The 10,342-nt window shown below is 41.6% G+C and overlaps 2 protein-coding genes across 2 annotated transcripts; one reads left to right on the top strand and one right to left on the bottom strand.

Annotated features, from left to right (window-relative positions):
• Positions 1 to 2,510: 2,510 nt before the first annotated feature.
• Positions 2,511 to 5,598, top strand: scg2a (secretogranin II a). Its single transcript, XM_024277867.1, has 2 exons — positions 2,511 to 2,653; positions 3,526 to 5,598. The coding sequence occupies exon 2, from the start codon at positions 3,534 to 3,536 to the stop codon at positions 5,304 to 5,306; it is 1,773 nt and encodes a 590-aa protein (XP_024133635.1). The 5' UTR covers positions 2,511 to 2,653; positions 3,526 to 3,533; the 3' UTR covers positions 5,307 to 5,598.
• ap1s3a (adaptor related protein complex 1 subunit sigma 3a) lies at positions 5,380 to 9,770 on the bottom strand. Its single transcript, XM_024277868.2, has 5 exons — positions 9,640 to 9,770; positions 8,838 to 9,016; positions 7,097 to 7,205; positions 5,883 to 6,020; positions 5,380 to 5,814 (listed from the first exon to the last, which is right to left on the bottom strand). Exons 1-5 carry the CDS (start codon positions 9,640 to 9,642, stop codon positions 5,779 to 5,781), a joined length of 465 nt encoding a protein of 154 aa, XP_024133636.1. The 5' UTR covers positions 9,643 to 9,770; the 3' UTR covers positions 5,380 to 5,778.
• Between the last annotated feature and the right edge of the window lie 572 nt (positions 9,771 to 10,342).

Consider the following 10,342-nt stretch of genomic DNA (forward strand, 5'->3'; position numbering starts at 1 on the left):
ATTGGCTTCATTTTGTTTGTCTCATTAGATTATCTTTGACATTTTGATCTTTATCTGACAAAAAGAACCTCCCATCACCTTTCTTTGTGTTCAGCAGCAACCGTCACGTGTTTTTGATGGAAAAAATAGCCCAGAGTCTTTTTTTAATGGCTGTCTGATAATAAATCTCATCAATCTGAAGCATCGGAACATAGCCCGTTCACAGCTTTCAGAAAAAGGTGACTAATGCTGTGAAGAACACTCTTCTATTCTAATAAGTGTAAATGTTTTGTTTTTGTTTCACAAAAGAGCAAAAATGGATCATCATCATCATCCATTTCCTTGCAGTAACACAAAGACACACACACACAGCTCGCTGACGTCAAAGCCCATTCACAACCACTCCCTCTGCCTCCTCCCTGCCAGGATCCTGACAGGCGGAGTTAAGGAGCCACATTATTGGATGTCAGGCCCGGTGGTGATGAATGGGAAGCAGACGGTCAGTCGCTGGGGGACAAACACACAGGGAGGCGAGCTAATCAGAGACAGCTTCGTCCAATCAGATGAGAGCGGGTGTGTAAAGAGCACTTATGATAAAAGATTTGTGTGTGCCTTGATGGGCTCATGATACCACAAACAACATCATTTATTCATTTCAAAATGTCAGATGTGCCACCCTTGGTATCTGGAGAACATCTTCCCTCTGAGAGGAGGAGAATCCAAAAACTGTTTTCAAATCTGTTCACATTTGAATCAAAGGTCAAGAAGTCAAAAGCTGAATGATTTAAACGTGTAGTAAAAGTTAAAAAGTTCCACTAATGTGAAGCAGAGCTGCTGATCACCAGAAGAAGAAGAAGAAGTAACTTTGACCTGAAGAAATCTCTCCATCTTCAGTCAGTGGAAGTGGGGATGAGAGCGAGCTGTAATTGGCTTCTGTTTACCAGCAACCCTCCCACCAACACAACCACAGGCAATTAGCCCGACAGCTCGGCTTCATCAGCACAACACTGACACACTGTGTGTGGGTGTGTGTGTGTGGAATGTGTTACACTAAACGTATGTCACCACACAGACGGTCCATTCTCAAACACCGGCACAAAATCTGCTCGGCTGCATCTGCAGGACCGTCTACGGTCACGAGATGAGAGGAAACGTCGGAAAGATGTGGATGCAGCAGGTCAGACCACAAAAACCTGATGAGTCTGAGAGGATTTCATAGTATGAGTCACTTACGCCTACAGATTTATGGAGCAAATGTTGACAAATAGACTCTAAATTATATCACAGATTTAAATGTATCTATTTGTTTGTGTGCCTGTTGCTTCATCTGTCAAAAAACATTTTAAATGATCTTATGACTGAATTTGTCTTAATTTACCCATTAGGATTTAAATATTTTAATAAAAACGGTTGTCTTATTTTAACTTAAAGATCTTTAAAAAGATTTTTGTCAAAAAGTAAAAGTGGAAGAATACGGTTAAATATTTAGTTTATGTATTTTAGGACAAATTAACCTTTTAAATTATTTTAAAAAATATTATTTGTGTACAAAAAAATAATAAATATATTTATTAAGTGTGGACACTGAGTTCTCCTGAAAGGCTGTTGATGAGGATCCAAAACAATTCAAGAAAATAATTCTAATCTCCCGGATTCATCTGTGGATTGAGTTTCTTATTAACCTTTTTTTCTTTACGTTTTATTTTATATATATTTTGGTTCATTTTTTGAAACACCTTTTTCTTTAGCCCTTTCATTTGGTTGTCCAATATTTGTGTTTTTTTTATGTTGAGTTTTATTTTTGATGTCTATAAATCCTTTTTTTCCTAATCCCGCCTTTTCCTGGCTGTGACTCAGACATTTGAGTCCTGCCTGTTCCAGGCAAAACCGGCTGTAAATAAAGAGAGAAAAGCAGATTATGTTTAAAGGAAAACCTTCAGAAAAATGCTGCTCATAGAAACACTTACAAACTGCAAAGATTTGAGTCTTCTTGAAGCAAAACATGAGTGACAGAAACACTATTCTTTCTGAAAAGTGAATGCACTTCAGAGGAGGACTTTTTCAACGCAGGATGGAGGATTTATGAATGAAAGAGCAGCCGTGCGCGCGCACACACCGATCCATACATGACTGGATTTGACAGGATGCCAAAAATAGAGACGGGAGCGCGCCTGCTGACGGAAAAAGTCATTCTCTTTCAGACGTGTGCGCGCGCCCATCCAGTCCTGGTGTCACCCCGCCCGTCCCGGTCTGCGCCGTCCGTGAGTCATCGGTGGACTTTAACCATCTGTGTTCCTCCGCAGCCACGATGTCCATGAAGTCCTCACAGATATGACCTCATGCCTCACTCAGATGATCAGAGCTGATCCATATGGATAAAAAATAATAACTATTTTTGGGGTTAAAACAGCAGGAATAGAACGTGCACGCGTCGGCCCCTCTGCAGCACAAACTTCTGACATTCGTTTTGGTTGGTTTACTGCCCGCGTGCGTCGAGCGCGTGCCAGGCAATAGCCCCCCGCGCGCGAGCCTATTGCGTACCTCATGACGCACGAGTCAGGTGGTTCTTCTAAAGGAGCGAGGAGCTGTCCTCGGTGCTGAAACGGCAGTCACCGCGCGCGCCAGAGAGATGCTCAGATCCCCCGCGAGCCTCCGCGCCAAATAATCACGAAAGGTAAGATTTCGTCTCTATCGGGGGCTCAAAGGCGCTTCATCAGCTCAGACGGGGTTCCTCCTCCTCCTCATCGCGGGAGCGGAGGGTTTCCTTTCGGAGGAAGTTCAGATGTTTGCCAACCTGATGCGCCGCCGCAGATGTTGACGTTGTGTTGTTTTTGCCCGCAGTCCTCCTTTGTTCTCCTTTGGCTCGAGCTCATTTGAATTCATCACTTATTTTGACTCTACTTTTCAGTTAATATTAATAATTTTTAACAATAAAACCGTTTTGTTTAAGTAAAATCAGAAAAAAACAATAGAAAAAATAAAAAATAATAGACAATACGAGTTTCATCATTTATTTTTATTTTTCTAAAGTTTATTTTCTCTTAATTGTTTAAACTGAAGTGAAATTTACTTTAAAATATTATGTTTCTAATAATTCCATTTGTAGCAGGACAATAACAATAATTAGAAAATAGAGATTTAGTATATTATGGGATGTTTCTCTGGACCCTCAGTCAGGTTGGTTTCCCTTGACAACGGGGCCATGACTCACTCACAGCTGCATTTTGAGGGGTAATACGATTTTGCACAGGAGCGGATTAAAGCGCCGCTGATGATCCTGGTATGAAGCTCTGCCAGCAGCAACAGGCAGGAACACAGATGGAGGCGGAGCTCCATCCACCTACAAACTCCAGGTTTTAGGGTCTCACAACGTGCTTTCTGTGTTCATGAAATGGACAAATGTTGTTAGTCGCAGATAAATTAATGTAAAGATATTTCCAGAACTTCTATGAGAGTTTGTGATGTTATCATCAGACCGTGACATTTTAGAGACACATCAGAGTAATCCCCAGCTGACGCATGCCTCCTCCTCCTCTTCCTCCGCAGGTGTCACCATGTCATCCCTCTCTCAGACCTCTCCGATGGGCAAGCCTTCCCTCGTCTGTTTGGCCAACCTGCTTCTGGCGTTGCTTTCTGCTGGCGTTTACGGGGCTTCCCTCAGAGAGCACAGGCTGCTGGGAAGTGAGTCAGACTCCCTGAGAGGAAATGGCCTCCAACCTCCTAATGCAGACATGCTGAAAGCCTTGGAGTACATTGAGAGCCTTCATCAGAGGAGCGACGTGGACTCCCCGCAGCAAAGCCCCCGAGCTGCGGGGCAAGACGTCAGCCACATGGATGACATGGAGAAGCTGCGCCTGCTGCTGAAGCTGCGTTCAAACCCTGCTCAAAGTGAAGATGAGGAGAAGCAGGAGGAAGAGCAAAGAGAGGATAAGAGTGAAGAGCTGCTCCAGGCTGTGCTCAGCACACTCCAGCAGACGGAGAAGGCCTCCAGGCCGGCCCTGCTCACCCCACAGAGACCGGTACCGCCGGAACAACGCAGGTTTCACAAGAAGCTGCCTTTAATGTTTGAAGATGATGAGGAAGGTGAGGATGACAGCCAGGGGCTCTTCAAACGCACCAAAGAAAACGTGGAGGAGAAGTACACACCCCAGAACCTGGCCACGCTGCAGTCTGTGTTTGACGAGCTGGATAAGATGACAGCTGTGAAGGGGATCCGCAAGAGGGAGGAGGAGGAGGAGGAGGAGGGTGATGATACAGAGGACGAAGACGTGTTTAATGTGAGGGATGAAGATTACGACGACGTGGATCCTGCACAGTGGGGTCCACTAGAAGACGAAGAAGAGGAGGAGGAGAGGGATGATAGACAAGATCGAGGCCTTGATTACATCGATGACAACGATGAAGAAGAAGAAAATGACGAAGAAGGGGGAGAGAACTTCCCAATGAAACGGTCAAACAAGGCAGACGATGATGTTAATTTGGTGGACTACTACCTTTTTAAAATTCTGGAAAAAACAGAGGAAGAGGAGCAGAAGCGAGACGTAGAAGAGGAAGAGCAGAGGGCTGAGAGGAGGGTCTCTCCGTATCCAGATAGTGTAGACCCGAGGGTTATCTACCGGCTTATTACCATGTCCCAGAAATACCAGATTCCCCCTGAGGACCTCATGAACTTGCTCAAAACTGGAGATCAGAAGAATCAAGACATGTTGCGTAAGAGTAATGAATTATCCAGAGCAGGAAGCCGGTTTTCTCAGATAACTCCAAAGAAGATGAATTTTCCAGTAGCTACGTTCTCCTCCAGACGGCTGCCTTACGGACGCAAGACGGCAGAGGACCTGAGGAGACAGGAGATCCTCAGAGTCCTGGGGTTGGGAGGCGAGGAGGCGACAGAGCCCGTCAGGAAGCAGAGACAGCGCACCAGCTCCCTGTCACGACTCCTCGCTCGGCCTGCTGGGCGTTTGGGGGAATCCCCTCCCACGCCGCGGCGCCTTCCCAACACCTTCAGAGACGACTACGATGACACCGTGGACGAGAACGAACTGGCTGCTTATCTCGCCGCTCAGATGCTGGCGCGGTATCCCAAACCTGCGTTCAGAAACAAGGTGGCCCAAAAGAGGGAAGACGACGGACAGAGCGCCACAGACGCCTTCGAAAAGGCGGTGAAGGAGTATCTAGATATAGTGGACTCAGAGAAAAGCCCGAACACGCAGTCTGAGGACAAGAGGAGCGATGACACACAAAGTTTGGAGAATGAGGCCATGATCAAACTGCTGAGCTACCTGAACCCAAAGCCAGAAGAAACTGACAAAACTGACAAAGAAATATGAACTGTAAATATCAATGTACATGGAGGGAAAACAGAGTATTTTGAGAAATAAAACATCCGGTCAACTTTAATTATTCCGTAGGTTTACAAAAACTTTGTATTTATTAGCAGAAATGAGTGTTGACACATTCACGTGACGTTCTTCTGAGTGAAACATCCGTTGCTTGACGACTCGTTCGTGCGTCTCACCAGCCTCACACACAGACAGGCTCACACTCATTTGTGTTTTTTGGTAACTTTTCTTAAATGTGGTAATATGTGACAAACCTGAGATGAATAAAGCATTGACGTTATTTTTTTCCTTACTGTCTAGTGTTTCTCCAGTTAATCCTCCGCCCACTCACGCCTCTTTAAGCTCGTCTTTGCGTGGGCGGGCAGGAGGGGGTTTTAAAACTTGATTTTTGAGTCACACGACGTCCAGACGATGACGTTCATTAACAGAGAAACAGGATTCGCTGTCATCTTCTCGCAGCTCAGTAGGCAGGTTTGCTCATATACTCCTCCATAGTCTGTGGAGCAAGCAGATGTAAATGCAACGAAACCTGCAGCCGTGAAGGCCTGCTCACGGCAACTGTACCTCTTGAAGGGTGTCCGCCTCCTCCACAGACCCACCCACAGCAAACTTGGAGGTTTCTAAGATTTCTCCACCCATCAGAAACTCATCCAGGATGAAGTAAGCCTTCTCAAAGTTGAAGATGATGTCCAGCTCGCACACCTGACGCAGAAGATGATGTCAGCTCAGGGATAGTTCTCCAACACACAAGAAACTCCACAAATTCTAACTTCCTTTCACACTTTAGTTTTTAGAAATTAGAAGGTTTGGCTCTTTTACATTGAGACCCTACATGGTGATATTTTGCCTGGAGCCCCAGTCCAAGGGAGACTGAAAGTCATGTTTATCTTATTTCATTTTCTAATAATTCCTACAACAATGGATCTTTTTTCACCAAGCTGCTTGGAAGATCAGCCTTGTGAAGATCTACAAGTCTTATGTCTCTGGTGTCTTGGACAGCTCTTTGGTCTTGGCCATGTCAGTAGTTGGAGTCTCACTGGTTGTATTTGGTGGACAGGTGTCTTATTTACAGCTAACGAACTCAAACAGGTGCTTCTAATTTAGGATAATTAGTGGAGTGGAGGTGGACTCTTTAAAGATGGACTAACAGGTATTTAAGGGTCAGAATTCTAGCTGAAAAACAGGTGTTCAAATACGTATTTGCAGCAATAACATACAAAGAAATGATTTATTTATTTATTTGTTATTCCGACCCCTACGTGATTCCTAAATGGGAGAAATTAATAAATCAAATGGTATTTAAAAACGTATTTGCTTCACTCTATATACATTTAGGAAGCCTAATATTCTTAAATTAAGAGACCTTTGTTCAACATTATTTTAAAATAAAGTTTCAACTGGAAAAATGAAAAAAAAAATATTTGCCTCAACCTCTGGGAAAAATATATCAATACATTTTTATGGACTTTAACTCTTCATAAACTGAAGATATGGAAACTCCTATAGCAAGCATTACATCATTAATATTGCTCAGAACGACATAGAATCCGGTTTATGATCAATCACCTACAGTGTGATGAACATTCACAGAAGCAAGGAAACGTTTTATTTTATAAATTAAGAGAGTAAATTTAAAAATATATATATGTATATTTCTAAACACATAGTTATTTTTTTTATAAATCTGGACATCAACCTGATTTATCACCTAAGTGATTTTCCTCCCTCACAAACATATTAATTCAAACACACATTGACTTGTTATGAGCTTTACTTACATTACCAAAGTATTTATCCAACAATTCAACATATCTGTGGATCATCTCCAGAGCCAACAACTCGTTGTCCTTCTCTTCCAGGCCAACACAGAAATACAGGCTGGCGTACCTGTAACAGCAGCAGGTAAAGGTCACCTGGTGTTCACTACATACAGGAAGATGAAACTGAACGTCTCTCAGCCTGAAAGTCACATGGCAGCAGGTGAACCCACTGCAGTTCTGACAGCCGGGTTCCTGGTAAACCTCAGACACCACATCTGATTGTATGAAATTCACTAATTATTTTTTTTAAACTTTTGATAACAATATTTAATATTTAATAGCAGGGACCCATGGGTCCCTGTAATTTTCCATATTTATTAATGATTTGCCAAATTGCAGCTTAAAATGTGATATTCAACTCTATGCAGTTGATACTATATTCTATTGGTCTCAACCAAGGACCTTGGATATATATAATCCATTGCAGCAGTATTTTGATTCAATACAAAAAATACCTATCCTCTAATAAAATGATTTTGAATAAAACAAAATCATATTATATGCTATTTTATAAAAAACTATAAATACTGAAGGATACAAAAAATGTGTATTTTTCTGATTCCTCTCCGCTTGAAAGAACAGAGATGTTCAAATATCTATAAATATATATCTATAAATCTTTAAATCACATCTATCTTTTAAAACACATTTACAAAAAAAGCGTAATAACCGTCTTAAAACACTGTATCAATCAGTAAGTTGTTTTAATTTTTTATGTCCAAAAGATAATTATTTCTTAACTTCTACTCCCTATATTTGATCATGCAGATATCATCCACTTTAACATAACTCCAGCTAATTTACATTCTTTGGATGCCATTTACAATCATTTATGTTATTTTGTTCTCTGGTGCCCCTCCATGACACACCAGTATAATAATTTTCTATTACTCTTAATTTTTTCATTCCTATTTCTTCTTTGTCATCTCTTAAAAAGAATGTCATAGATCTAAAACGGTGAACCCCTCAAAAATGACAAGGGACTAATCCTTCCATTGGTTATTAAATGCTTAAATATAATTAAAAAATAATAACAAACTAGCAGAGCAGACAAAATATATTCATGCTAGCTCACATGTTCAGACTTAAATGGTTTTCACAGACATAGTTTAGGTGAAGCAGTAAATTTGTGTTTATAATCACCTGCTCTGTGGCCTTGTGGTAGAGTGTCTACCCTGAGACTGGAAAGTTGTAAGTTCAAATCCAAGCGGAGTCATATCAAAGACTCTAAAAGTGGGATGAGTGCCTCCCTGCTTGACACTCAGCATTAAGGAGTTGGATTGGGGGTTAAATCGTCATGTCGCTTCCCAGTGCGCCTGGGTCTGCAGCTCACCGCTCCCCCAGGGGATGGGTCAAATGCAGAGAACCAATTTCACACACCTTGTTGTTTGACAACTAGTGGGACTTTGACTTTATTTCATAAATGAGGAAATGTTAGACTGCTGTCCTGATGTCTTCTTTCCAAACTCCAGCAGACTGTTCCATGTCATGGTCAGCTTGTTCTCAGCTAATATGAGCTTAGAGGAACTTTTACGCTTTTCTTATCACAAACCGAACATTTGAGGAACAAAACTGAGATATAGATCACAACTATTTATGCTACCAGAGACTTTAAACCGTCACCAGGATGTTCTCACTCCACAGCTCTAACAGTCAGCACATGTCCCATTTCCCATGGGGAGGATGTGCCTTTTCCCACCTCTTGTAAACAATCTTCAGGTCCCTCCACTGCAGGAAGTTGGAAGTGCGTGGCGGACGGGCCAATACTGACATAGTCATGTCCCGGATCACCTTCTTCTTCTCACGCTCTGATAGGGGCGTGAACCACTTCTGCAGCCGCAGCTTCCCCTGCCGACTGAACAGCAACAGGAAGTTGATCTGAAAGAGATTCATGGAAAAGCATCTAAATCATAAGACGAGGAGGGCAGATCTATAGCTGAATTAAAACAACCTCAGCGGCGTGAACAAACGTGGATGAGATTAGAAGTCAGAGCAAAACTTGCAAATCAGCTCTGAGGGCAATAAAAGAGCAAACACAAAGCTTGTGTTGAGCAATCTCTGAGAGCTCTTTGCCCAGGGTGCAGCTGTGGAGGTCTGCAGAGGGACAGACCGTGACAGAGACGGAGCAGGGAAGAAAAACTGTACTCACTTTAACGTGAGGATCCTGAGGTTTACAGATGGGAAGGATAAAATCCACAGAAACACATTTATATCTGACCTGCTGCCTCTGCCAAACCGTCTGTTTAATACTTTATGTGAAGAGATGAATCAGATCCATAACTTCATTCAAATATTATAAATACATGACAGGTTCTATGAAGGATATCCGTGATACTCCAGAGATTTATGAGAAACAGAGTAAATGAATAACCCTCAAGCAGACCAGAAATAGACATAGCAAACAAAACCTGATCAGATCACTTCAACACATCATTCACCTTATTAGAAGACTCTTATACTGTCTGCAGACATCAGAATCTGAAGCGAGTGAAGGAACTCACCATTATTTTCGCCTCTGCAAAAAATACATACGAAGTTCAAAATAAAAGCTCTTCAAGCTGAAATCCGCCTATATCAGAGATTGCTGGCCTTGATCTTGCAGGGCATTGTTAAACCTTCCCAGAAGTCTGTGCGCATGCACACCTTCTCAGTACAGGTACACGCCCTGCTGCTTTCTCAGGATCTGATTGGCTGTTGAGGGCTTTGAATCAGTCAGGTGTCATTATTTTTGTGTTAATTTATTTATTTGATGCATCCTAATCTTTTGATAAATTTAGATTTTTTAGAAAAACATACACAGATATTACTAAATAGGAATAAATATGAATATTTTTAGATATATTTTTTGTTATTTCTCACTTTCTCTAGATATAAATACATGACAGGTTCTCTGTCGTATTTTCGTTTATTGACACCTTCAATTTCTCGTATAAAGTCATTATTCTAAAATTCTGTCACAATTAATAATTAATTAAATAAATAAATATTTAAGATAGATAAAGTATTGATTTCTTATAATCTGGTTTGATATTGTAATCTGTTTTGGGTTATACTGAGGTTTTTAAGGCTAATTCTGAGTTTAGCTAGTATTTTAGCAACTTGTTAGCTTTGTTGGCTAATTTGGCATCTACTGAGGTTCTTTGAGCTGATTCTAAGTTAATATTTTAGCAATGTTTTGACTTTATTGGCTTATTTTGGCATGTA

The sequence above is a fragment of the Oryzias melastigma genome, linkage group LG13, assembly GCF_002922805.2.
Source record: "Oryzias melastigma strain HK-1 linkage group LG13, ASM292280v2, whole genome shotgun sequence".
NCBI classification, from domain to species: Eukaryota; Metazoa; Chordata; class Actinopteri; order Beloniformes; family Adrianichthyidae; genus Oryzias; species Oryzias melastigma.

What these genes read in the sequence shown, in the direction of transcription:
- scg2a (XM_024277867.1), top strand. Translation starts at nt 3,534, where the DNA reads ATGTCATCCCTCTCTCAGACCTCTCCGATGGGCAAGCCTTCCCTCGTC.
- ap1s3a (XM_024277868.2), bottom strand. An exon ending in CTGAAGATTGTTTACAAGAG is followed by an intron (nt 7,206 to 8,837) that starts GTGGGAAAAGGC and finishes CTGCTGTTACAG; the next exon opens with GTACGCCAGCCTGTATTTCT. An exon ending in TGGATAAATACTTTGGTAAT is followed by an intron (nt 6,021 to 7,096) that starts GTAAGTAAAGCT and finishes CTTCTGCGTCAG; the next exon opens with GTGTGCGAGCTGGACATCAT.